General features: G+C 41.5%; 1 protein-coding gene across 1 annotated transcript in view; it reads left to right on the top strand.

Annotated features, from left to right (window-relative positions):
* The window catches only part of BAG4 (BAG cochaperone 4), a gene marked incomplete in the record, with an annotated part of 152,706 nt that extends 128,608 nt beyond the window's left edge, over positions 1-24,098 (top strand). The window contains 1 exon segment of the mRNA XM_053718039.1: positions 23,276-24,098. Coding sequence (XP_053574014.1) covers positions 23,276-23,722 — 447 coding nt within the window.
* Positions 24,099-26,713: the final 2,615 nt, after the last annotated feature.

A 26,713-nucleotide genomic window follows, 5' to 3' on the forward strand; every position in this document is an offset into this window, starting at 1 on the left:
GGAATTCAGAATCTGGCCACCAGGAGGAGGCAAAGACACCCCAGCCAAAGGCTTCAAATTACACCCCCCACTTCCCTTATCCCACAGTCATTATTTGCCTTTCATTACAGGAGGTTGGCAGAGAAGTGTCAGAAGTTTGAGATAGTCTCTTATGGAGGGTAGTACTCTTCAAAATGCGTCTGGAGTTTTAAGTAGTCCTCTCAGTGAGAGCATGGATGAAGGTTATAGTCCGGAGATGCAGGGAGAGTCTTTCTGCAAAACCATCCTGACTCATATTAACAGCTCCTTGGCAATCAGCGTTGATGAGTTTTGGTGACTGCCTTTATTCACTCAAGTCCATGTCAGAAGCGAGGCTACTATCTGTCACACTTGAAGGGTCGTGTTTCTGTATCACGGCGTAGATTCCGGTAAGATCGCTTAATTTTACTTCATTATGTGAATGTGATGTTAACGAGAAGGTAGTGGGACTCCTTTTTATCTTAAAATAGGAATCATGGGTTAATATCCTCTGAGGGGGGTTATTGAACAGGGAGGACTTTAATCATGTTTGTTATGTGGTTCTATCTGCTGATGTGTAACTACTTTAGGCTCATGGCTTTTCAGAACATTTTAGGCTCTTTTTATGACTTGCACGGTGCACCTCGTAACCGGGAGCGGTTACGTTGTTTTTCACTTCTGTATGCTGACTGTGTGGTGACAGAGAGAGTCTGCTTGTTGGTTGTCTGGTTCACAGGAGGTGGTGAGTGCCCCAGCCATTGGGGGTGTAAAAAATTTTTGGTAATGAGACAAAAAAAGGGAATCTGAATTAAAGGGCCATTATAATAATTTTTGAAAACACAGTTTTTCAAAAGTTCATTACTTTCATAAATGTTCATCAATATACATTTATCATCTTAATTACTGTTGGTAATATCACTCCTGACCAGCAGGAGGAGGCAAAGAGCGCCACAGCAAAGCTGTTAAATTCCACTCCCCTACCCACAATCTCCAGTCATTCTCTTTGCCTGTATCAATTGCAAGGAGGGGTAAAGTTAGGTGTCTGATTCTTCAATCAAGAGCTTATTTTTTAGGCAGAGCAGGTTTGCTCTGGTCTTTTGGGCTTTAACCGTAGTCCATGTCAGTCTCTTCAGTAGAGCAATGGTGGTTTTTGAGCATTTGGGAAATTGTGGGGTATAATCCCCACTGTGCCTCCCAAGTAGTTTGTGCTGCCCTTTTTTATAAAAGCCTAAGTAGGTTTACTTGGTCTTTTTTTGTTTTCCACAGGTCCATGTGAGGGATGAAACCTTTCAAACCTTGTGAGCTGCCCTGCTGCCAGGCAGATGATTATGGAGGTAAGTGCTGTTTTTTTCTGATACAGTGGTCAGAAAAGGTTGGTACTTAAGGGGTTAAATTTGGGATAGTGAACCTGCTTTTGCAGGTTTATTATTGTGGCAACTTTCTTCTGTTAAGTGTGATCAGTCCACGGGTCATCATTACTTCTGGGATATTACTCCTCCCCAACAGGAAGTGCAAGAGGATTCACCCAGCAGAGCTGCATATAGCTCCTCCCCTCTACGTCACTCCCAGTCATTCTCTTGCACCCAACGACTAGATAGGATGTGTGAGAGGACTATGGTGATTATACTTAGTTTTATATCTTCAATCAAAAGTTTGTTATTTTAAAATAGCACCGGAGTGTGTTATTATCTCTCTGGCAGAGTTTGAAGAAGAATCTACCAGAGTTTTTGTTATGATTTTAGCCGGAGTAGTTAAGATCATATTGCTGTTTCTCGGCCATCTGAGGAGAGGTAAACTTCAGATCAGGGGACAGCGGGCAGATGAATCTGCATAGAGGTATGTAGCAGTTTTTATTTTCTGACAATGGAATTGATGAGAAAATCCTGCCATACCGATATAATGTCATGTATGTATACTTTACACTTCAGTATTCTGGGGAATGGTACTTCACTAGAATTACACTGTATGAAATACATAAAGCTGTTTAATAACTAGAGATTATGTTTAACGTTTTTGCTGGAATGTAAAATCGTTTTCATTTGCTGAGGTACTGAGTGAATAAATGTTTGGGCACTATTTTTCCACTTGGCAGTTGCTTAATCTGTTTTCTGACAGTTTCTGTTCTCCCTCACTGCTGTGTGTGAGGGGGAGGGGCCGTTTTTTGGCGCTTTCACTACACATCAAATATTTCAGTCAGCAACTCATTGTATTCCCTGCATGATCCGGTTCATCTCTACAGAGCTCAGGGGTCTTCAAAACTTATTTTGAGGGAGGTAATTTCTCTCAGCAGAGCTGTGAGAATTATAGTTTGACTGAGATAAAAAACGTTTATTCTGTAATTTGTTTCCTGCTTTCAGAATTTGTTATCTTTGCTAATGGGATTAAACCTTTGCTAAAGTTGTGTTGTTTACAAGGATTGAGGCTATAACTGTTTCAATTTATTAATTTTCAACTGTCATAAATCTTCTGTGCTTCTTAAAGGCACAGTACGTTTTAATATTATTCTAATTGAATTGTATTTCCAAGTTGCAAGTTTATTTGCTAGTGTGTTAAACATGTCTGATTCAGAGGATGATACCTGTGTCATTTGTTGCAATGCCAAAGTGGAGCCCAATAGAAATTTATGTACTAACTGTATTGATGCTACTTTAAATAAAAGTCAATCTGTACAAATTGAACAAATTTCACCAAACAACGAGGGGAGAGTTATGCCGACTAACTCGCCTCACGTGTCAGTACCTACATCTCCCGCTCAGAGGGAGGTGCGTGATATTGTAGCGCCGAGTACATCTGGGCGGCCATTACAAATCACATTACAGGATATGGCTACTGTTATGACTGAGGTTTTGGCTAAATTACCAGAACTAAGGGGTAAGCGTGATCACTCTGGGGTGAGAACAGAGTGCGCTGATAATATTAGGGCCATGTCAGACACTGCGTCACAGGTGGCAGAACATGAGGACGGAGAACTTCATTCTGTGGGTGACGGTTCTGATCCAAACAGACTGGATTCAGATATTTCAAATTTTAAATTTAAACTGGAAAACCTCCGTGTATTACTAGGGGAGGTGTTAGCGGCTCTGAATGATTGTAACACAGTTGCAATACCAGAGAAAATGTGTAGGTTGGATAAATATTTTGCGGGTACCGACGAGTACTGAGGTTTTTCCTATACCTAAGAGACTTACTGAAATTGTTACTAAGGAGTGGGATAGACCCGGTGTGCCGTTCTCACCCCCTCCGATATTTAGAAAAATGTTTCCAATAGACGCCACCACAAGGGACTTATGGCAAACGGTCCCTAAGGTGGAGGGAGCAGTTTCTACCTTAGCTAAGTGTACCACTATCCCGGTGGAGGATAGCTGTGCTTTTTCAGATCCAATGGATAAAAAGTTAGAGGGTTACCTTAAGAAAATGTTTGTTCAACAAGGTTTTATATTGCAACCCCTTGCATGCATTGCGCCGATCACGGCTGCAGCGGCATTCTGGATTGAGTCTCTGGAAGAGAACATTAGTTCAGCTACTCTGGACGACATTACGGACAGGCTTAGAGTCCTTAAACTAGCTAATTCATTCATTTCGGAGGCCGTAGTACATCTTACTAAACTTACGGCGAAAAATTCAGGATTCGCCATTCAGGCACGCAGGGCGCTGTGGCTAAAATCCTGGTCAGCTGATGTTACTTCTAAGTCTAAATTGCTTAATATACCTTTCAAAGGGCAGACCTTATTCGGGCCCGGGTTGAAAGAGATTATCGCTGACATTACAGGAGGTAAAGGCCATGCCCTGCCTCAGGACAAAGCCAAAGCCAAGACTAGACAGTCTAATTTTCGTTCCTTTCGTAATTTCAAAGCAGGAGCAGCATCAACTTCCTCTGCACCAAAACAGGAAGGAGCTGTTGCTCGCTACAGACGAGGCTGGAAACCTAACCAGTCCTGGAACAAGGGCAAGCAGACTAGGAAACCTGCTGCTGCCCCTAAAACAGCATGAATTGAGGGCCCCCGATCCGGGATCGGATCTAGTGGGGGGCAGACTTTCTCTCTTCGCCCAGGCTTGGGCAAGAGATGTTCAGGATCCCTGGGCGCTAGAGATAATATCTCAGGGATACCTACTGGACTTCAAATACTCTCCTCCAAGAGAGAGATTTCATCTGTCAAGATTGTCAACAATCCAGACAAAGAAAGAGGCGTTTCTACGCTGCGTACAAGAGCTCTTGTTAATGGGAGTAATCCATCCAGTTCCACGATCGGAACAGGGACAGGGGTTTTACTCAAATCTGTTTGTGGTTCCCAAAAAAGAGGGAACTTTCAGACCAATCCTGGACTTAAAGATCCTAAACAAATTCCTAAGAGTTCCATCGTTCAAGATGGAGACTATTCGGACAATTTTACCTATGATCCAAGAGGGTCAGTACATGACCACTGTAGATTTAAAAGATGCTTACCTTCACATACCGATTCACAAAGATCATTATCGGTACCTAAGGTTTGCCTTCCTAGACAGGCATTACCAGTTCGTGGCTCTTCCATTCGGATTGGCTACAGCTCCAAGAATCTTCACAAAGGTTCTGGGTGCTCTTCTGGCGGTACTAAGACCGCGGGGAATCTCGGTAGCTCCACATACCTAGACGACATTCTGATACAAGCTTCAAGCTTTCAAACTGCCAAGTCTCATACAGAGTTAGTGCTGGCATTTCTAAGGTCACATGGATGGAAGGTGAACGAAAAGAAAAGTTCACTCGTTCCACTCACAAGAGTTCCCTTCCTGGGGACTCTTATAGATTCTGTAGAAATGAAGATTTACCTGACAGAGGACAGGCTAACAAGACTTCAAAGTGCTTGCCGCACCCTTCATTCCATTCAACACCCGTCAGTGGCTCAATGCATGGAGGTAATCGGCTTAATGGTAGCGGCAATGGACATAGTACCCTTTGCACGCTTACACCTCAGACCACTGCAACTTTGCATGCTAAGTCAGTGGAATGGGGATTACTCAGACTTATCCCCTTCTCTGAATCTGGATCAAGAGACCAGAAATTCTCTTCTATGGTGGCTTTCTCGGCCACATCTGTCCAGGGGGATGCCATTCAGCAGACCAGACTGGACAATTGTAACAACAGACGCCAGCCTTCTAGGTTGGGGTGCCGTCTGGAATTCTCTGAAGGCTCAGGGACAATGGAGTCAGGAGGAGAGTCTCCTGCCAATAAACATTCTGGAATTGAGAGCAGTTCTCAATGCCCTCCTGGCTTGGCCCCAGTTGACAACTCGGGGCTTCATCAGGTTTCAGTCGGACAACATCACGACTGTAGCTTACATCAACCATCAGGGAGGGACGAGAAGCTCCCTAGCTATGATGGAAGTATCAAAGATAATTCGCTGGGCAGAGTCTCACTCTTGCCACCTGTCAGCAATCCACATCCCGGGAGTGGAGAACTGGGAGGCGGATTTCTTAAGTCGTCAGACTTTTCATCCGGGGGAGTGGGAACTTCATCCGGAGGTCTTTGCCCAAATACTTCGACGCTGGGGCAAACCAGAGATAGATCTCATGGCGTCTCGACAGAACGCCAAGCTTCCTCGTTACGGGTCCAGATCCAGGGATCCAGGAGCAGTCCTGATAGATGCTCTGACAGCACCTTGGGACTTCAGGATGGCTTACGTGTTTCCACCCTTCCCGTTGCTTCCTCGATTGATTGCCAGAATCAAACAAGAGAGAGCATCAGTGATTCTAATAGCACCTGCGTGGCCACACAGGACTTGGTATGCAGACCTGGTGGACATGTCATCCTGTCCACCTTGGTCTCTACCTCTGAAACAGGACCTTCTGATACAGGGTCCCTTCAAACATCAAAATCTAACTTCTCTGAAGCTGACTGCTTGGAAATTGAACGCTTGATTTTATCAAGACGTGGGTTTTCTGAGTCAGTTATTGATACCTTAATACAGGCTAGGAAACCTGTTACCAGAAAGATTTACCATAAGATATGGCGTAAATACCTATATTGGTGTGAATCCAAAGGTTACTCTTGGAGTAAGGTTAGGATTCCTAGGATATTGTCTTTTCTACAAGAAGGTTTAGAAAATGGTTTATCTGCTAGTTCATTAAAGGGACAGATCTCAGCTCTGTCCATTCTGTTACACAAACGTCTGTCAGAAGTTCCTGACGTCCAGGCTTTTTGTCAGGCTTTGGCCAGGATTAAGCCTGTGTTTAAAACTGTTGCTCCACCATGGAGTTTAAACCTTGTTCTTAATGTTTTACAGGGCGTTCCGTTTGAACCCCTTCATTCCATTGATATAAAGTTGTTATCTTGGAAAGTTCTATTTTTAATGGCTATTTCCTCGGCTCGAAGAGTCTCTGAATTATCAGCCTTACATTGTGATTCTCCTTATTTGATTTTTCATTCGGATAAGGTAGTCCTGCGTACTAAACCTGGGTTCTTACCTAAGGTAGTTACTAACAGGAATATCAATCAAGAGATTGTTGTTCCTTCTTTATGCCCAAATCCTTCTTCAAAGAAAGAACGTCTACTGCACAACCTGGATGTAGTCCGTGCTCTAAAATTTTACTTACAGGCAACTAAGGAATTTCGACAAACGTCTTCTCTGTTTGTCATTTACTCTGGGCAGAGGAGAGGTCAAAAAGCTTCCGCTACCTCTCTTTCTTTTTGGCTTCGTAGCATAATTCGTTTAGCTTATGAGACTGCTGGACAGCAGCCTCCTGAAAGAATTACAGCTCATTCTACTAGAGCTGTGGCTTCCACTTGGGCCTTCAAGAATGAGGCCTCTGTTGAACAGATTTGCAAGGCTGCAACTTGGTCTTCGCTTCATACTTTTTCCAAATTTTACAAATTTGACACTTTTGCTTCATCGGAGGCTATTTTTGGGAGAAAGGTTCTTCAGGCAGTGGTTCCTTCTGTATAAAGAGCCTGCCTATCCCTCCCGTCATCCGTGTACTTTTGCTTTGGTATTGGTATCCCAGAAGTAATGATGACCCGTGGACTGATCACACTTAACAGAAGAAAACATAATTTATGCTTACCTGATAAATTCCTTTCTTCTGTAGTGTGATCAGTCCACGGCCCGCCCTGTTTTTAAGGCAGGTAAATATTTTTTAATTTATACTCCAGTCACCACTTCACCCTTGGCTTTTCCTTTCTCGTTGGTCCTTGGTCGAATGACTGGGAGTGACGTAGAGGGGAGGAGCTATATGCAGCTCTGCTGGGTGAATCCTCTTGCACTTCCTGTTGGGGAGGAGTAATATCCCAGAAGTAATGATGACCCGTGGACTGATCACACTACAGAAGAAAGGAATTTATCAGGTAAGCATAAATTATGTTTTTGTGGGGCACTGCTGAATTTGGGATTTGGCTCTGTTTTAGGAGTGCTTTTTTGCTCTCTTCGTATGGCTCTTTATTATTTTTTGCAAGTATTCTCTGACGGATGATTGTGTGTTTTATTTTCGGTTGCGGACTGTTTGGAAGTTTATTCACGGACGTTATTTTCCTTCCGGCGGCTGTTTGTAATATGTTAGACAATGTCGGCCGGGAGGTGGTGGTATACGCCCACGATGGGCGGAGTTTATTCGGCAAGAGTTTCGCATGCTCTTTTCTAATCACTTCTGAGTTGCAGGAGATACGCTGTCGGCTCCTGTTCCTGTGTGTGAATTAGTCTGAAATGAGAACAGGTGCTGGCAGTGAGGAGTCCGGATTGTTCTTTGGGCTACGTTTTCATTCTCCGGTCTGTGGGAGGTCAGGTAAGTACCTCAGCAAGGCTTGTTGAGGTATAGAGGTGCAGCAAGGGTTTAGGTTTTTCTTTTCTGTGTGATATTTTTTTGGCTAACGTTTTTTTACTTAAAGTGACGGTAACGTTTATTTTATTTTCTTGCTGCAACATTTTTATTTTATTAGTATCATAATTTTTGTGTGTGCTAAAGATGGAACAAGAGGACCTGCAAGCTGTTACTTGCACTTTATGTTTAGATACTAATGTGGAGCCACCTATCCCTTTATGTTCCTCATGTATTGAGAGAACATTACATTACAGAGATAGGCTTTTTGATTCAGAGCCTTCATTTTCTAAGAAGAATGTTGTTCAGGAGTCTCCTGTTCAAGCTATACCACAGCTTTCTCCCCTATCAACCCAATCTTTATCCTCTTCTCATGCAGTGCCCTGCAGTTCGTCTCAGGTTGGTTTTTCTTTGCAGGATATGGCTACTCATATATCCTCGGCAGTATCTGAGGCTTTGTCCGCTTTTCCTGTGTTGCAGGGGAAGCGCATAAGGAGATTTAAGGTTTCTGATTCTGTTGCAGTTATATCAAATGTTTCTTCCCATAGGTCTGAGGAGGAAGATACTGCTGGGGCGTCTGAAGGTGAAATTTCAGATTCGAATAGTGTAATTCCTTCTTCTGATTCTGAGGTTGTTTCCTTCAGGTTTAAGCTGTAACACCTCCGTTTGTTACTTAAGGAGGTTTTGGCCACTTTGGATGACTCTGACTCGATGGTCATAGTTACTCCTAAGAAGTCTAGTAAACTTAATGTTTTTTGATGTTCCTTCTGTGGCTGAAGTTTTTCCTGTTCCAGATCGTGTTTCAAAGATTATTGCACGGGAATGGGAGAGACCTGGGATTCCTTTTTCGCCTTCTCCAATTTTTTAGGAAAATGTTTCCTATTGCTGATTCTATTAAGGAGTCTTGGCAGACGGTTCCCAAGGTGGAGGGAGCAATTTCTACCTTGGCCAAGAGGACCACTATTCCTATTGAGGATAGTTGTTATTTTAAGGATCCCATGGATAAGAAGTTGGAAGCTTTGCTTAAAAAGATGTATGTTCACCAGGGGTTCCAAGGGCAGCCTGCTATTTGTATTGCTATGGTTACCAGTGCGGCTGCATATTGGTTTGATGCGTTGCCTGAGTCTATTCAGCAGGATACTCCTCTTGAGTAGATTCAGGATAGAATTAAGGCTTTAAGATTGTCCAATTCCTTTATTGCGGATGCTTCTTTACAGGTCATCAAGTTGGGAGCAAAGATTTCTGGCTTTGTTGTTCTGGCGCGGCGCCTTATGGTTAAAGTCCTGGTCTGCGGATGTATCATCTAAATCTAAGCTTTTGTCTATTCCTTACAAGGGTAGGACCTTGTTTGGGCCAGGTTTGGCTGAGATTATTTCTGATATTACGGGAGGGAAGGGGCATTCTCTCCCTCAGGATAAGAGAAATAAACAGAAGGGTCATCAGAGTAATTTTCGTCCCTTTCGTAACTTCTTTGGTAAGTCTTCCTCTTCTTCCTCCAAGCAGGACCAGTCCAAGTCCTCTTGGAAGTCCCATCAGTCCTGGAGCAAGGGGAAGCAATCTAAGAAGCCCGTTGCTGACTCAAAGTCAGCATGAAGGGTCTGCCCCCGATCCGGGAATGGATTGTGTGGGGGCAGACTTTCCTTTTTCGCTCAAGCTTGGGTTCAAGATGTTCCGGATCCCTGGGTGGTAGATATTGTGTCCCAGGGATACAAGCTAGAGTTCAAGACTTTTCCTCCCAGGGGCAAGTTTCTTCTCTCCAGATTATCTGTAGACCAGATAAAGAGAGGCGTTCTTAAATTGTGTTCAGGATCTTTCCGACATGGGAGTGATTGTTCCTATTCAGGAGCAGGGTCTGGGTTTCTATTCCAATCTGTTTATCTTTCCCAAAAAGGAGGGAACTTTCAGACCCATTCTAGATCTCAAGTGTGTAAACAAGTTTCTCAGAGTTCCGTCTTTCAAGATGGAAACTATTCGGTCAATTCTTCCTCTGGTTTAAGAGGGTCAATTCAGTAGATCTGAAGGATGCATATCTACATATTCTCATCCACAGGGACCATCACAGGTTTCTGAGATTAGCTTTTCTAGACAAGCATTTTCAGTTTGTGGCCCTTGCTTTTGGTATTGCGACAGCTCCCAGGGTCTTCTCAAAGGTCCTGGGAGCATTGCTGGCGGTGCTCAGTTTGCAGGGGGTTGCGGCGGCACCTTATCTGAACAACATTCTAGTTCAGGCTCCGTATTTTCAACTAGCAAGCTCCTACACAGAGTTGTTGCTGTCTTTTCTGCGCTCCCACGGTTGGAAGGTGAATTTAGGAAAAAGTTCCTTAATTCCAGCTACAAGAGTGGTATTTTTGGGGCCCATTATATAGATTCTCTAGAGATGAAGATTTGTTTGACAGAAGCAAGGAAATAAAAAAAATTCGATTCGTGCCTTTGCTCTTCAGTCCTCTCCTCGGCCGTCTGTGGTTTCAGTGGCTTACATCAATCATCAGGGAGGCACTCGGAGTTCCTTGGCCATGACAGAAGTAGCCAAGATTATTCTGTCGGCGGAGGCTCACAATTGCTGTCTGTCTTCGATCCACATCCCAGGGGTGGACAATTGAGAAGCGGATTTTCTGAGCAGACAGACTTTTCATCCGGGGGAGTGGGAACTTCATCCGGAAGTGTTTTCCAGTTTGATTCTCAAATGGGGACATCCGGAGTTGGATCTCATGGCGTCTCGTCAGAATGCCAAGCTCCCAATGTACGGATTTAGGTCAAGGGATCCTCAGGCTGTTTTGATAGATGCATTAGCAGTTCCTTGGAAGTTCAGTCTGGCATACGTGTTTCCTCAGTTTGCTCTTCTTCCTCGGGTCATTGCTCGGATCAGAGAAGAGAGGGCGTCAGTGATTCTGGTATGCAGATCTGGTGGAGATGTCATCCTCTCCACCTTGGAGTCTCCCAATCAGGAAGGACCATCTACTTCAGGGGCCCTTCCTTCATCCAAATCTCGTTTCTCTGAAGCTGACTGCTTGGAGATTGAACGCTTGATTCTTTTCAAGTGTGGGTTTTCTGAGTCGGTTATTGAGACTAGGATTCAGGCGCATAAGCCTGTTACTAGAAATATTTATTATAAGATATGGCGTAAATATCTGTATTGGTGTTAATCTAGGGGATACTATTGGAGTAGAGTTAGGATTCTTAGGATTTTTGTCTTTTCTCCAGGAGGGTCTGGAGAAGGGTTTATCTGCTAGTACCCTGAAGGGGCAAATTTCTGCATCTGGCGGATGTGCCAGATGTTTAGTCTTTCTGTCAGGCCCTGGTTAGAATCCGGCCTTCGTTTAAGTTTGTGACTCCTCCTGGAGTCTTAATCTAGTTCTTAGAGTTCTTCAACAGGCTCCATTTGAGCCTATGCATTCTTTGGATATTAAGTTGTTATCCTGGAAGGTTTTGTTTTTGGTTGCTATCTCTTCGGCTCGAAGAGTTTCGGAGCTTTCAGCGTTGCAGTGTGAATCTCCTTTCCTTATTTTTCATTCTGATAAGGTAGTACTGCGTACTGCCCTAGGTTTCCTTCCAGAGGTTGGATTGTTCTTCCTTATTTGTGTCCTCATCCTTCTTCTCAGAAGGAACGTTTGTTGCACAACCTGGATGTAGTTCGTGCATTGAAATATTATTTGCAGGCGACTAAGGATTTTCGCCAGGCTTCTTCTTTATTTGTTGTTTTTTCTGGGAAGCGTAAAGGGACAGAAAGCTACGGCTATTTCTCTTTCTTGTTGGTTGAGGAGTGTTATTCGCTTAGCATATGAGACTGCTGGACAGCAGCCTCCTGAGAGAATCACGGCTCATTCCAAGAGGGCTGTTTCATCTTCTTCTGCCTTCAAAAATGGCGCTTCTGTAGCTCAGCTTTGCAAGGCTGCCACTTGGCCTTTTTTCCCCATTTTTCAAAATTTTACAAATTTGATACTTTTGCTTTAGCTGAGGCTTCTTTTGGGAGAAAGGTTCTTCAAGCAGTATTGCCTACTGTTTAGATTTACTTTCTTGTCCCTCCCTTATCATCTGTGTCCTAGCTTGGGTATTGGTTCCCAACAGTAATTAAGATGATCTGTGGACTCACTGTGTCATTAGAAAGAAAACATAATTTATTCTTACATGATAAATTTATTTATTTCTTGACACGGTGAGTCCACGGCCCGCCCTGTTTTTTTTGGACAGTTTCTTTTTCTGTAAACCTCGGGCACCTCTGCACCTTATGTCTTCCTTTCTCCTTTCCCTTTGGTCGAATGACTGGAGATTGTGGGTAGGGGAGTGGTATTTAACAGCTTTGCTGTGGTGCTCTTTGCCTCCTCCTGCTGGTCAGGAGTGATATTCCCAACAGTAATTAAGATAATCCGTGGACTCACCGTGTCAATAAATAAATAAATTTATCAGGTAAGAATAAATTATGTTTTATTGTTATAAAGATATTTATTTTGCAAATCTTAATTGCTTCCACAGCCCATAAAATTTGCAGATTCCAGATCCAATAACTTACTGAGTCAGGCGACAGACATATAGGTCCGAGCCTGCGCAGTTCATCGCTCATACAGCTCCTCTGCCCCCCTCCTAAGGCATGCAGGCGGCAGCATTACAGCAACCTATCAGTCTAAAGCTTATTCGGATCCTCTTTGTTTGCTCACGAGCGAACACATCGGCTATGGTTGCTATAGAGTTATAAAAGAACTGTGCATAAAAAATATTTTTATAATATATATCTAAAACGATCTAGTAGCATTAATGTGATGTTTGTATTTAAAGGGCCATGATACCCAAATGTTGAAACACTTGAAAGTGATGCAGCATAGCTGACTAGAAAATATCACCTGAACATCTCTATGTAAAAAAGAAAGATATTTTACCTCAAAAGTTCCTCAGTAGCGACATCCCATTGTAAAGGACTTCTAAGCAGCAAATCAGTATGTCTGTCCCGGGACAGCTAAGGGAGTGAGCTTACGTGCACACTCATTTTATTTCCCTATTCAGTATAAGAAGTTTACTATGAACTCTCATGAGAGTTAAGTGAAATCTCATGAGATCACAGTAAAAGAGTTCATGACCTGATGCTGATTGGCTGCTGTTCATTTCTGCTGAGCTGAGGAGATTGTGAGGTAAAATAGCTTCCTTTTTTACATAGAGATGCTTAAGTGATATTTTCCTGTCAGCTTTTTACAGTTATACTTCATCAGTTTCAAGTGATTTAGCATATGAGTATTATGTCCCTTTAAGTATGACGTGCATGATGACAAACCAGCTATACATCCGAAAAATGCATCAGACTTTAAAATAGCGTTTCCAACTGAGGGTTTACATTTTATAAATTTTATTTTTTTTAAACAGTGGGCAAACCAAGCCTAAAGCATGTTGCCTAAACTGACACGCTAGGAGAGCTGGTGTAAACGTTGCTTTGGGCAACCAGTTCCTCTTCTAGCGTGTCAGTCGGTTTTTACTTTGATCCTCTGACAATGTACTGTTGCGTGTGCAATCCCATGCCTGATCAGCAAGCCAATGCTGATTGGACACGGTAAGAGAGGGGGGGAAAACGCCCATTTCTAGTTTTGGAAGTTTTATCTTTGTGTCCAGTCCTTTGTGGGACTATTATACCTACTTTGAGGCACAAATTATGGTATTAGGAATACTTATTTATAATGGACCTTTAAGTCCTGTTTATTGTGTTGAAATATCTCACCATTTTCATTTTAAATGTTTTCTGTTTCTGGTGCTTTTTAAAGTTCCCTCTCAGTATTTTAATAGTTTTGTTTCCAATGGAGTGGCCGTTCTGTATGAAATAGTAAAACAAAATGCCAACAACCGGCAATTACAGGGGCACCAAGTAGAAATGACAAAATATATATTAATTAAAGATCAATGTTCATGTATCAGTCCAATACAAACAACAAATCCCACTTTACAGGGGACTCGGGCAGCTTTCCATGGGATGTCAAGCCTGTCATCAAATGGTATCCTAGGAAATAAATGAAAAAAGGAACCTCATAGCATCACCCATTTCATAAAAACATATGTATGGAAAAAGCAAGAAACCACTCGCATTTAGTGCAGCACCCAAAAGTGCTAGTAAAGCAGACTGGATCCTCTGAGTCGTCCGGTATGACTCGCCTCCCATCAGCAGGAACAATTCAAGTTGTATCCGTTGGGTAGGAGCACTAGGTTGACTTTGGTATGTTAGTTTTCACAGCTCTACTGGTCTATAAATCTTAGCAAAAGTGACACATATCCGCTAAAAAAAAAAAATGCGTGTCAAAAGAAGTAACGCGTTTCTACGTTTAAAAGTGTTTCATCAGGCTTAAATCGTATGTTACAAATAGCTACTATATATACATACATCACAAACAATCAAAAAAGCTTTGGTTGATCCACCCTTTTTAAAATTAGTTTCATAACATCGGCAATAAAATTAACCTTATCTGTGATCTTTATTCTCAAAACGTATCACATGTGGCTATGTTTCAAAACCCTTCTGCTACTGTCTCCTGCTTTGCCGTGTGGTTTACTCCTTTACCTTGCCTCTTATTTCTCAGAGGTCTGAGCAACTTGTTTGCTGCTGTGCCTGTCCTACCTCATTCCTTTTACCTGTTAATTTTAGTTCTGGGATTTTTATTTATCTTTCCACTTGACGCCAGAATAAGAAGACTACTGGCCAGGATTGCTCTGATAAAGATATAACCCACGAACATTACAAATAGTGCTGTATATAACTATATATATATATATATATATATATATATATATATATATATATATATATATATATATATATATATATATATATATATATATATATATATATGATATATGGTGAGTCTGTATCATAAAAATATCCATAATACTGTGTCTGTGTTGTCTCTAATGCATATTCATTACCACCTTACTGGGTGTCAGCATATTTTTAAGTGTGGGAGCATGTCTAAATGTACATATGGTGGTAATGAATAAGCGTTTCCTAACTCAGAAGAATATTTTTAAATCTGGTAAGAAAAACTGTAAGATGTGTAGTTATATAGAACATGGATCTGATTACTTTGTATCCAACTACACTGGAATCAGTTATCCTATTCATAACCATTTTACATTGATAACTACATATGTGGTATATCGCTTAATATGTAAACTATGTGGAATTCAATATGTAGGTCGTACCTGTCGTATGTTGAGAACCAGATGGAATGAACATTATCACAATATGGGAAAAAAATATAACTACATAGTGTACCCAGACACTGTAATTTGAAACATAACGGTTATTTGGATATATTTACAGTAAACACTATAGAATATATTGCTCCATTAAATGTATCTAATAGGTTCACTAAGTTACGCCAAAGAGAGACTTTTTGCAATTATAATTTGAACACTTTATTCCCCCATGGTCTCAATATAACTATGGATTTAGAAAGCCTTTGATGAGATAAGATTTCTAGACTATATAAGTTCTTCTTATTTAGCAATTGAATAGGTGGGTCACATACGACCATGTATGTGTTTTATCTATGGATATTAACATTTTTTATACACACTTGATACTGCTAGAAACTACAGCAACACTTTTTATATATCACTTGTATATTGTTATAGACAACACAGACAGTATTATGGATATTTTTAATATAGACACTGCAACATAGATATTTGGTATACATTGTATAATAGGACTCACCATATATCACCAATTATTAATTCATTATTTATATATAGTTATATCTAAATAGTTATATACAGTTATAGTTATGCTAGTAATTTGACACAGACACATCACCTTCGGTCTAAATATACGCTATCCCCTCTTTTTCGCTAACCAATTTATAATTGCTTATCGCATAACATTGAAGTTTGTATATCACATAACTATTATATTATCACTTAGCGCTAGCATATCCAGTTTGACCGTAAATATAATTTAATTTATATACTAGTACATACTAAAAATAGATTGCCAGTGTCTGGTCACAGTTTACGATCATAACAAATTGTCACACAATGGTTGGTTTATTCTCTACCTCGTGATTTCTACTTCACAGTGGGTGTGAACTATCCACAAGAGTGACATGATGCTTAGTAAGGGAAGGGAACGCTGGTGTTTTCATCTGGTGGACCGCAAACATGCGAGTATCATGTTTGATGTATTGGCATGCATATCTAAAGGGTGATAGTAATACCGTTAGTGGCTTTTGCAACATAGCAAAATGAAAGGAAGTCTTGGTGTAATAAAATCCAAATCTTTATTGGTGAATCCAAAAATTAAATTAAAAGCCAAGGTGTAGCAACCATAAATCACACAAACAGGCGGCGCAGCACAGAAGCCGTTCTGTGCTACGCCCGGTGTGTGTGTTTAAGGTTGCTACACCTTGGCTTTTAACTTTTGGATTCACCAATAAAGATTTGGATTTTATTACAGCAAGACTTCCTTTCGTTTTTCAACATTTTTTTACCAGTCCCTATCTCGCTGAGTTTACTTCCTTAGTTGCGGAGCAGGTGATTCCCCTTTGACACAGTCACGGACTGAAGCACTGATCATGTGGTCTGACGTTGCAACTGGAGGCGTATCCGAAACAAGCGCTGAGGTTCATAAGGCAGTTGACCCATCAGCATAGAGAGAGGCTTACAAGTTTGCCCGCGCCTATGAAGAGGGTTCACACACCGGATTTTGCAGTGAAGCAGACGCCTTGGACCAGGTTTTTCTGAAGAGGATACCGAAGCAACGCATATTCCAGTGTTTACTTTACACTTTCTTTGGCGTTGCAAGTCACTGTATTTAGGGGAGTCACCTTTTATGGCCTAAGAGACAGCCATTGGACTTGTTTAACTGACTTTCTCACCCACCACTTTCTCTTTTTGCAACATAGCCACATACGTTTTGAGAATAGAGCTCACACATAGGGTTAATTTTATTGCCGATATTGTGGTGCTAATTTTAAAGGGCGGATCAACTGCAGTATACGTGTTTTTTTAATTATTTCTGATGTATGTATATATAGTAGCTATTTGTCACGTGATTTAAGCCTGATTAAACACTTTTAAACTGAGAAACTCATCGCTTGTTTTGACACTTTGTATCTAAGTTTAATACATTTGTTTCTCCAACATAGGTGTGTCCGGTCCACGGCGTCATCCTTACTTGTGGGATATTCTCCTCCCCAACAGGAAATGGCAAAGAGCCCAGCAAAGCTGGTCACATGATCCCTCCTAGGCTCCGCCTACCCCAGTCATTCTCTTTGCCGTTGTACAGGCAACATCTCCACGGAGATGGCTTAGAGTTTTTTAGTGTTTAACTGTAGTTTTTATTATTCAATCAAGAGTTTGTTATTTTGAAATAGTGCTGGTATGTACTATTTACTCAGAAACAGAAAAGAGATGAAGATTTCTGTTTGTATGAGGAAAATGATTTTAGCAACCGTAACTAAAATCCATGGCTGTTCCACACAGGACTGTTGAGAGCTATTAACTTCAGTTGGGGGAACAGTATGCAGTCTCTTGCTGCTTGAGGTATGACACATTCTAACAAGACGATGTAATGCTGGAAGCTGTCATTTTCCCTATGGGATCCGGTAAGCCATGTTTATTACGATCGTAAATAAGGGCTTCACAAGGGCTTATTAAGACTGTAGACTTTTCTGGGCTAAATCGATTCATTATTAACACATATTTAGCCTTGAGGAATCATTTTATCTGGGTATTTTGATATAAGAATATCGGCAGGCACTGTATTAGACACCTTATTCCTTAGGGGCTTTCCCAAAGCATAAGCAGAGCCTCATTTTCGCGCCGGTGTGGCGCACTTGTTTTTGAGAGGCATGGCATGCAGTCGCATGTGTGAGGAGCTCTGATACTTAGAAAAGACTTTCTGAAGGCGTCATTTGGTATCGTATTCCCCTTTGGGCTTGGTTGGGTCTCAGCAAAGCAGATACCAGGGACTGTAAAGGGGTTAAAGTTTAAAACGGCTCCGGTTCCGTTATTTTAAGGGTTAAAGCTTCCAAATTTGGTGTGCAATACTTTTAAGGCTTTAAGACACTGTGGTGAAAATTTGGTGAATTTTGCACAATTCCTTCATGTTTTTTCGCAATTGCAGTAATAAAGTGTGTTCAGTTTAAAATTTAAAGTGACAGTAACGGTTTTATTTTAAAACGTTTTTGTACTTTGTTATCAAGTTTATGCCTGTTTAACATGTCTGAACTACCAGATAGACTGTGTTCTGAATGTGGGGAAGCCAGAATTCCTATTCATTTAAATAAATGTGATTTATGTGATAATGACAATGATGCCCAAGATGATTCCTCAAGTGAGGGGAGTAAGCATGGTACTGCATCATTCCCTCCTTCGTCTACACGAGTCTTGCCCACTCAGGAGGCCCCTAGTACATCTAGCGCGCCAATACTCCTTACTATGCAACAATTAACGGCTGTAATGGATAATTCTGTCAAAAACATTTTAGCCCAAATGAACACTTGTCAGCGTAAGCGCGGCTGCTCTGTTTTAGATACTGAAGAGCATGGCAACGCTGATACTCATATCTCTGAAGGGCCCCTAACCCAGTCTGATGGGGCCAGGGAGGTTTTGTCTGAGGGAGAAATTACTGATTCAGGGAACATTTCTCAACAGGCTGAACCTGATGTGATTGCATTTAAATTTAAGTTGGAACATCTCCGCATTCTGCTTAAGGAGGTATTATCCACTCTGGATGATTGTGACAAGTTGGTCATCCCAGAGAAACTATGTAAAATGGACAAGTTCCTAGAGGTGCCGGGGCTCCCAGAAGCTTTTCCTATACCCAAGCGGGTGGCGGACATTGTTAATAAGGAATGGGAAAGGCCCGGTATTCCTTTCGTCCCTCCCCCCATATTTAAAAAATTGTTTCCTTTGGTCGACCCCAGAAAGGACTTATGGCAGACAGTCCCCAAGGTCGAGGGAGCGGTTTCCACTTTAAACAAACGCACCACTATACCCATAGAGGATAGTTGTGCTTTCAAAGATCCTATGGATAAAAAATTAGAAGGTTTGCTTAAAAAGATGTTTGTTCAGCAGGGTTACCTTCTACAACCAATTGCATGCATTGTCCCTGTCGCTACAGCCGCATGTTTCTGGTTCGATGAGCTGATAAAGGCGGTCGATAGTGATTCTCCTCCTTATGAGGAGATTATGGACAGAATCAATGCTCTCAAATTGGCTAATTCTTTCACCCTAGACGCCACTTTGCAATTGGCTAGTTTAGCGGCTAAGAATTCTGGGTTTGCTATTGTGGCGCGCAGAGCGCTTTGGTTGAAATCTTGGTCGGCTGATGCGTCTTCCAAGAACAAGCTACTTAACATTCCTTTCAAGGGGAAAACGCTGTTTGGCCCTGACTTGAAAGAGATTATCTCTGATATCACTGGGGGTAAGGGCCACGCCCTTCCTCAGGATCGGCCTTTCAAGGCAAAAAATAAACCTAATTTTCGTCCCTTTCGTAGAAACGGACCAGCCCGAGGTGCTACGTCCTCTAAGCAAGAGGGTAATACTTCTCAAGCCAAGCCAGCTTGGAGACCAATGCAAGGCTGGAACAAGGGAAAGCAGGCCAAGAAACCTGCCACTGCTACCAAGACTGCATGAAATGTTGGCCCCCGATCCGGGACCGGATCTGGTGGGGGGCAGACTCTCTCTCTTCGCTCAGGCTTGGGCAAGAGATGTTCTGGATCCTTGGGCGCTAGAAATAGTCTCCCAAGGTTATCTTCTGGAATTCAAGGGACTTCCCCCAAGGGGGAGGTTCCACAGGTCTCAGTTGTCTTCAGACCACATAAAAAGACAGGCATTCTTACATTGTGTAGAAGACCTGTTAAAAATGGGAGTGATTCATCCTGTTCCATTAAGAGAACAAGGGATGGGGTTCTACTCCAATCTGTTCATAGTTCCCAAAAAAGAGGGAACGTTCAGACCAATCTTAGATCTCAAGATCTTAAACAAGTTTCTCAAGGTTCCATCGTTCAAGATGGAAACCATTCGAACTATTCTTCCTTCCATCCAGGAAGGTCAATTCATGACCACGGTGGATTTAAAGGATGCGTATCTACATATTCCTATCCACAAGGAACATCATCGGTTCCTAAGGTTCGCATTCCTGGACAAGCATTACCAGTTCGTGGCGCTTCCTTTCGGATTAGCCACTGCTCCAAGGATTTTCACAAAGGTACTAGGGTCCCTTCTAGCTGTGCTAAGACCAAGGGGCATTGCTGTAGTACCTTACTTGGACGACATTCTGATTCAAGCGTCGTCCCTTCCTCAAGCAAAGGCTCACACGGACATCGTCCTGGCCTTTCTCAGATCTCACGGATGGAAAGTGAACGTGGAAAAGAGTTCTCTATCTCCGTCAACAAGGGTTCCCTTCTTGGGAACAATAATAGACTCCTTAGAAATGAGGATATTTCTGACAGAGGCCAGAAAAACAAAGCTTCTAGACTCTTGTCGGATACTTCATTCCGTTCCTCTTCCTTCCATAGCTCAGTGCATGGAAGTGATCGGGTTGATGGTAGCGGCTATGGACATAGTTCCTTTTGCGCGCATTCATCTAAGACCATTACAACTGTGCATGCTCAGTCAGTGGAATGGGGATTATACAGACTTGTCTCCGAAGATACAAGTAAATCAGAGGACCAGAGACTCACTCCGTTGGTGGCTGTCCCTGGACAACCTGTCACGAGGGATGACATTCCGCAGACCAGAGTGGGTCATTGTCACGACCGACGCCAGTCTGATGGGCTGGGGCGCGGTCTGGGGATCCCTGAAAGCTCAGGGTCTTTGGTCTCGGGAAGAATCTCTTCTACCGATAAATATTCTGGAACTGAGAGCGATATTCAATGCTCTCAAGGCTTGGCCTCAGCTAGCGAGGGCCAAGTTCATACGGTTTCAATCAGACAACATGACAACTGTTGCGTACATCAACCATCAGGGGGGAACAAGGAGTTCCCTAGCGATGGAAGAAGTGACCATAATCATTCTATGGGCGGAGTCTCACTCCTGCCACCTGTCCGCTATCCACATCCCAGGAGTGGAAAATTGGGAAGCGGATTTTCTGAGTCGTCAGACATTGCATCCGGGGGAGTGGGAACTCCATCCGGAAATCTTTGCCCAAGTCACTCAGCTGTGGGGCATTCCAGACATGGATCTGATGGCCTCTCGTCAGAACTTCAAAGTTCCTTGCTACGGGTCCAGATCCAGGGATCCCAAGGCGGCTCTAGTGGATGCACTAGTAGCACCTTGGACCTTCAAACTAGCTTATGTGTTCCCGCCGTTCCCTCTCATCCCCAGGCTGGTAGCCAGGATCAATCAGGAGAGGGCGTCGGTGATCTTGATAGCTCCTGCGTGGCCACGCAGGACTTGGTATGCAGATCTGGTGAATATGTCATCGGCTCCACCTTGGAAGCTACCTTTGAGACGAGACCTTCTTGTTCAGGGTCCGTTCGAACATCCGAACCTGGTTTCACTCCAGCTGACTGCTTGGAGATTGAACGCTTGATCTTATCGAAGCGAGGGTTCTCAGATTCTGTTATCGATACTCTTGTTCAGGCCAGAAAGCCTGTAACTAGTAAGATTTACCACAAAATTTGGAAAAAATATATCTGTTGGTGTGAATCTAAAGGATTCCCTTGGGACAAGGTTAAGATTCCTAAGATTCTATCCTTCCTTCAAGAAGGATTGGAAAAAGGATTATCTGCAAGTTCCCTGAAGGGACAGATTTCTGCCTTGTCTGTGTTACTTCACAAAAAGCTGGCCGCTGTGCCAGATGTTCAAGCCTTTGTTCAGGCTCTGGTTAGAATTAAGCCTGTTTACAAACCTTTGACTCCTCCTTGGAGTCTCAATTTAGTTCTTTCAGTTCTTCAGGGGGTTCCGTTTGAACCCTTACATTCCGTTGATATTAAGTTATTATCTTGGAAAGTTTTGTTTTTAGTTGCAATTTCTTCTGCTAGAAGAGTTTCAGAATTATCTGCTCTGCAGTGTTCTCCTCCTTATCTGGTGTTCCATGCAGATAAGGTGGTTTTACGTACTAAACCTGGTTTTCTTCCAAAAGTTGTTTCTAACAAAAACATTAACCAGGAGATTATCGTACCTTCTCTGTGTCCGAAACCAGTTTCAAAGAAGGAACGTTTGTTGCACAATTTGGATGTTGTTCGCGCTCTAAAATTCTATTTAGATGCTACAAAGGATTTTAGACAAACATCTTCCTTGTTTGTTGTTTATTCTGGTAAAAGGAGAGGTCAAAAAGCAACTTCTACCTCTCTCTCTTTTTGGATTAAAAGCATCATCAGATTGGCTTACGAGACTGCCGGACGGCAGCCTCCCGAAAGAATCACAGCTCATTCCACTAGGGCTGTGGCTTCCACATGGGCCTTCAAGAACGAGGCTTCTGTTGATCAGATATGTAGGGCAGCGACTTGGTCTTCACTGCACACTTTTACCAAATTTTACAAGTTTGATACTTTTGCTTCTTCTGAGGCTATTTTTGGGAGAAAGGTTTTGCAAGCCGTGGTGCCTTCCATTTAGGTGACCTGATTTGCTCCCTCCCTTCATCCGTGTCCTAAAGCTTTGGTATTGGTTCCCACAAGTAAGGATGACGCCGTGGACCGGACACACCTATGTTGGAGAAAACAGAATTTATGTTTACCTGATAAATTACTTTCTCCAACGGTGTGTCCGGTCCACGGCCCGCCCTGGTTTTTTTAATCAGGTCTGATAATTTATTTTCTTTAACTACAGTCACCACGGTACCATATGGTTTCTCCTATGCAAATATTCCTCCTTAACGTCGGTCGAATGACTGGGGTAGGCGGAGCCTAGGAGGGATCATGTGACCAGCTTTGCTGGGCTCTTTGCCATTTCCTGTTGGGGAGGAGAATATCCCACAAGTAAGGATGACGCCGTGGACCGGACACACCGTTGGAGAAAGTAATTTATCAGGTAAACATAAATTCTGTTTTTTACACTTGGCTACTATGTGTCACTTTTGCTAAGATCTATACACTAGTAGAGCTGTGAAAACTTTAACATACCACAGTCTTCCAAGTGCTCCCACCCTATGAATACGACTGGGATTGTTCTTGCTGACGGGAGGCGAGTCATACCGGACGACTCAGAGGATCCGATTTGCTTTACTAGCATTGTTGGGTGCTGTACCAAATGCGAGTGGTTTCTTGCTTTTTCCATACATATGTTTTTATGAAACGGTGACACTATGAGGTGCCTTCTTTCATTTACTTCCTGTGTGAAAGTGTCCAACTGGAGTACATTATTTTCTTTGTGATTTTTAATAGAGTGTCTATGCATACTCATCCTTAGGTGCAGTTTTTTGTCCAGTTTCCCCTATGTAGCTTACTAAACATAGGGGGATTTTATTTTAGGTCACAGTATGTGATACATATCTGTTTATCTAAATTGGACTACTTGTTTTTAATAAATAGATTTTTTTCTATTAATAGTAATTAACTTTTTTTTTCTCTTTTATTTTTAGGATCCATCTCATACTTTCAGTTACAATCCACAAACACCTCTCCAAAGTTGTGACTCAGGAACTTTACAACCTGGCTCTGCAGATCCTAAACCACCAAATCCACATTACAGTTCTGCTCCCAAAATATATAAACAGAAGGACTCTGAAACAGACAAAACTGAAATTAGCATGAAAGAAAAAAAATCAGTCACTGATGACAACCACCCAGGCATTGTAAAAATCCGACACATTTTGGATAAAGTAGAGGATCTAGAAAGAGAGGTAGATGAGTTTGTAGGAATGAAGACGGATATGAGTTATCGATGTTTAGAAGAAATGTTGACGAAAGAATTATTGGAACTGGATTCTGTAGATACTGGTGGACAAGTTAGTGTGCGCCAAGCAAGAAAAGAAGCTGTGAAAAAACTGCAGCTGATTCTAGAAAAATTAGAACGAAAAGGATTTTAGTTCTGCAGTAAACGTTGAAGCAAATGGAAATAAATTGAGACATACTGTGAAAAATATAATTTCAAAAAACAAACATTGTATACCCAAAGAAGTGGTGTCAAAAAAAATCAAGATTAGTGGTATCAGCTTTCTTAAAATGCTTAAAAAAAAACACTTGTCCCAGTTTTACAGAATTCTTTAAATCTAAACTGATTGATGGTATTGGATATATTTTTTGACTTTGATAAAGTTGAATCACAAAAATGGGTTATAGTTTTTTGCAGGTAAAACACATTTTGGGGAAATATAGATTTATTTGTAATTAAACTATAAGGAGCAAAATCACAATTACAAATTAAATTGTTAACAATCACAAATAAAACATTTTTTTTCTATATTTCTCTGATTTGAGATTTGTTTGTAAAAACCTACAGTTTAAAGAGATACTAAACACAAAATTAAACTTTTCATGATTCATATACAGCATGCAGTTTTATTAGACTTTCCAAATGAATATCTATGAAGCCAGCTCCTACCGAACATGTCATAATGCAACGTTCTCCTTTTTAGCGAGTGCACCACCCGGCTCATTTTACTTACAATCCAGATAAAATAATAGTCAATATTAAGCCAAAACTAACTAATATTAAAAATGTTAAAATAATTATGCAATTCATTTGTGCTTTAGATAGCTGAAAATTATATAATAGAAAATATTGCACTGTCCCCGGCTACTTTATAATGTCACCTGGCTGGAAAAATGTCCTGTGGAGAACACTGCAATGTTTATGTATATGAGTCTGTGATTGGCTGATGTCTTTCACATGATACAAGGGGGCCAGTCAAATTTGAAGCAAGTTTTGAGAAATTTCAGAGGGAATCTTTTTTGCTCATTTAAATTAAAATATAGTCTCTTTAGTATGCACTTATTGGATAACCGATCTACTGTATTTAACGGTCTAATACTGTCAGGTTCGTAGCACTAATTTTCGTGGCTGTTCTACCAGATCAAAGCAAGTCAACAATGCTGTTTTCATGCCATTGTTTTTAAAGAGTCAGCACAAATTTGTACTTATCCATATATTGGTCTTAGTTTGACGGTCCTACACGGTCCTACCTTTTGCTTATCTGGATTGCTCACCTGGCTGCTGGCCCTTTTGTCTGAATCAACCGCCTAGTTCTAATGTGTGCTTTGGGCTGCTTATCTGATCATTGATATTCAGCTAGAACCTTACCATACAATTGTCAAGTCATATGCAGCGTTTTTGCGATTTCTTTCTGGGATGTGATAACTTATTTTTTTAAAGGGACATTCAAGTCAAAATTAAACATTTAAGATTTAGATATAGCATGCCATTTTAAACAATTTTACTTCCATTAACAAAATGTGTACAGCCTTTTTATATTTGCAGTTTTTGAGTCGCCATCTCCTTCTGAGCATGTGCAAGAATTCACAGAATATACCTATATGCATTTTTGATTGGCTGATGGCTGTCACATGATACAGGAGGAGTGGAAATACATAACTTTGAAATTTGTCAGTAAAATAGCAACTACACATTTAAAATTCAGACTAAGTGCCATTGCATTCTATTTTTATCATGCTTTTATTGATTATGCAATAATATATTGGTCCTTTTAAGTTGCTAATTGCATCATTGGGGTATATCCATTAACAGTGGTCAGTTAATAAATTAAACCATTGCACCTGGGTCTGCTTCTGGATTGACATTATGTATCTGGCTGCCAGTATACATAGGCCATCAAAATGAACTCGGTGGAGCTGGCCAGAGCAATTGACCTGTGAGAATTGCTATGGAACCCATGTAGCTTTAAAGTTGGGATGAAACCTTATTACCACAAATTGCTAACACATCAGTTTTGAGATCTACATCACTTACATCTGCACCTGCAGTCAAAGAATACTCACAAGCAGCCTACCACTAGTAAAATGCAATGCCGAACTTCATAACTTCTTTTTTTTTTGGACTTCCTGAAATGGGAAGAAATTTTCTATGGCTTTCCTGTCTCCACTGTTCTCACTTGCTGCTTGGTTTGGATACCTAATATGTTGCCACTTCATGCTATCATAGAAGAGGTATCAGCAAGAGGCAATTGTGTCTCTGCTGATTTTTCACATTTGGCATCAAAATAGAATTATCCCTCAACCCTCTCATCACTGTAAGATTGCATATCATATAGGAGACTTACTCTGGCTCAAGAGGTCACCTTTAGACTGGCTCTAACCAGCTCCCTTTGGATTCCACAAGTATATAATTAATTCCTGCTCTAGCCATATATGTATGAATCAATACTTAAAACCTGTAAAGCCACATAAACCTATCTCTATTATTGGCCATTATTAGTAATATTTGAGGAGTTTAGGCCTATTGTACAAAGAACATTTTATCTACAATGCAGTTCCTGCCAATCATGCTGCTGCAATGTCATTTGCAATGAACGTGCACAAAGAGAAGCACAAGATAATTCCTTTATTACCCATTCCCCAGTTTTGCATAACCAACACTATGATATTAATACACTTATTACCTCTATAATTGCCTTGTGTCTAAACCTTTGCTGACTGCCTCCTTATCTCAGTGCTAAGACATGCATTTTAGCCAGTCAGTGTGGACTCCTAAATAACTCCACTGGAGTGAGCACAATGTTATTTATATGGCACACGTGAACTAGCACTGTCTAACTGTGAAAAACTGTCAAAATGATAAGAGGCGGTTTTCAACGGTTTAGATATCAGTTGGAGCCTACCTAGGTTTAACTTTAAAAAAAAAATAGCAAATTTGAGGATAAAGGTAAATTGAAAAATTGGAATGCCCTGTCTGAATCATTAAGTTTAATTTTGACTAGACTGTCCCTTTAAGTGCACTAAATCCCTCACATAATAGACCTCTAAGCCAATAGAGTGGGGGGGGGGATCTGCTCAGGTAGTGGAGTTCTTCATGTAGAATAGTATAGCACAGAATAAAGAACTCCACTACCTAAGCAGATTTT

The sequence above is a fragment of the Bombina bombina genome, chromosome 6 (genome assembly GCF_027579735.1).
Source record: "Bombina bombina isolate aBomBom1 chromosome 6, aBomBom1.pri, whole genome shotgun sequence".
In the NCBI taxonomy this organism is placed as follows: domain Eukaryota; kingdom Metazoa; phylum Chordata; class Amphibia; order Anura; family Bombinatoridae; genus Bombina; species Bombina bombina.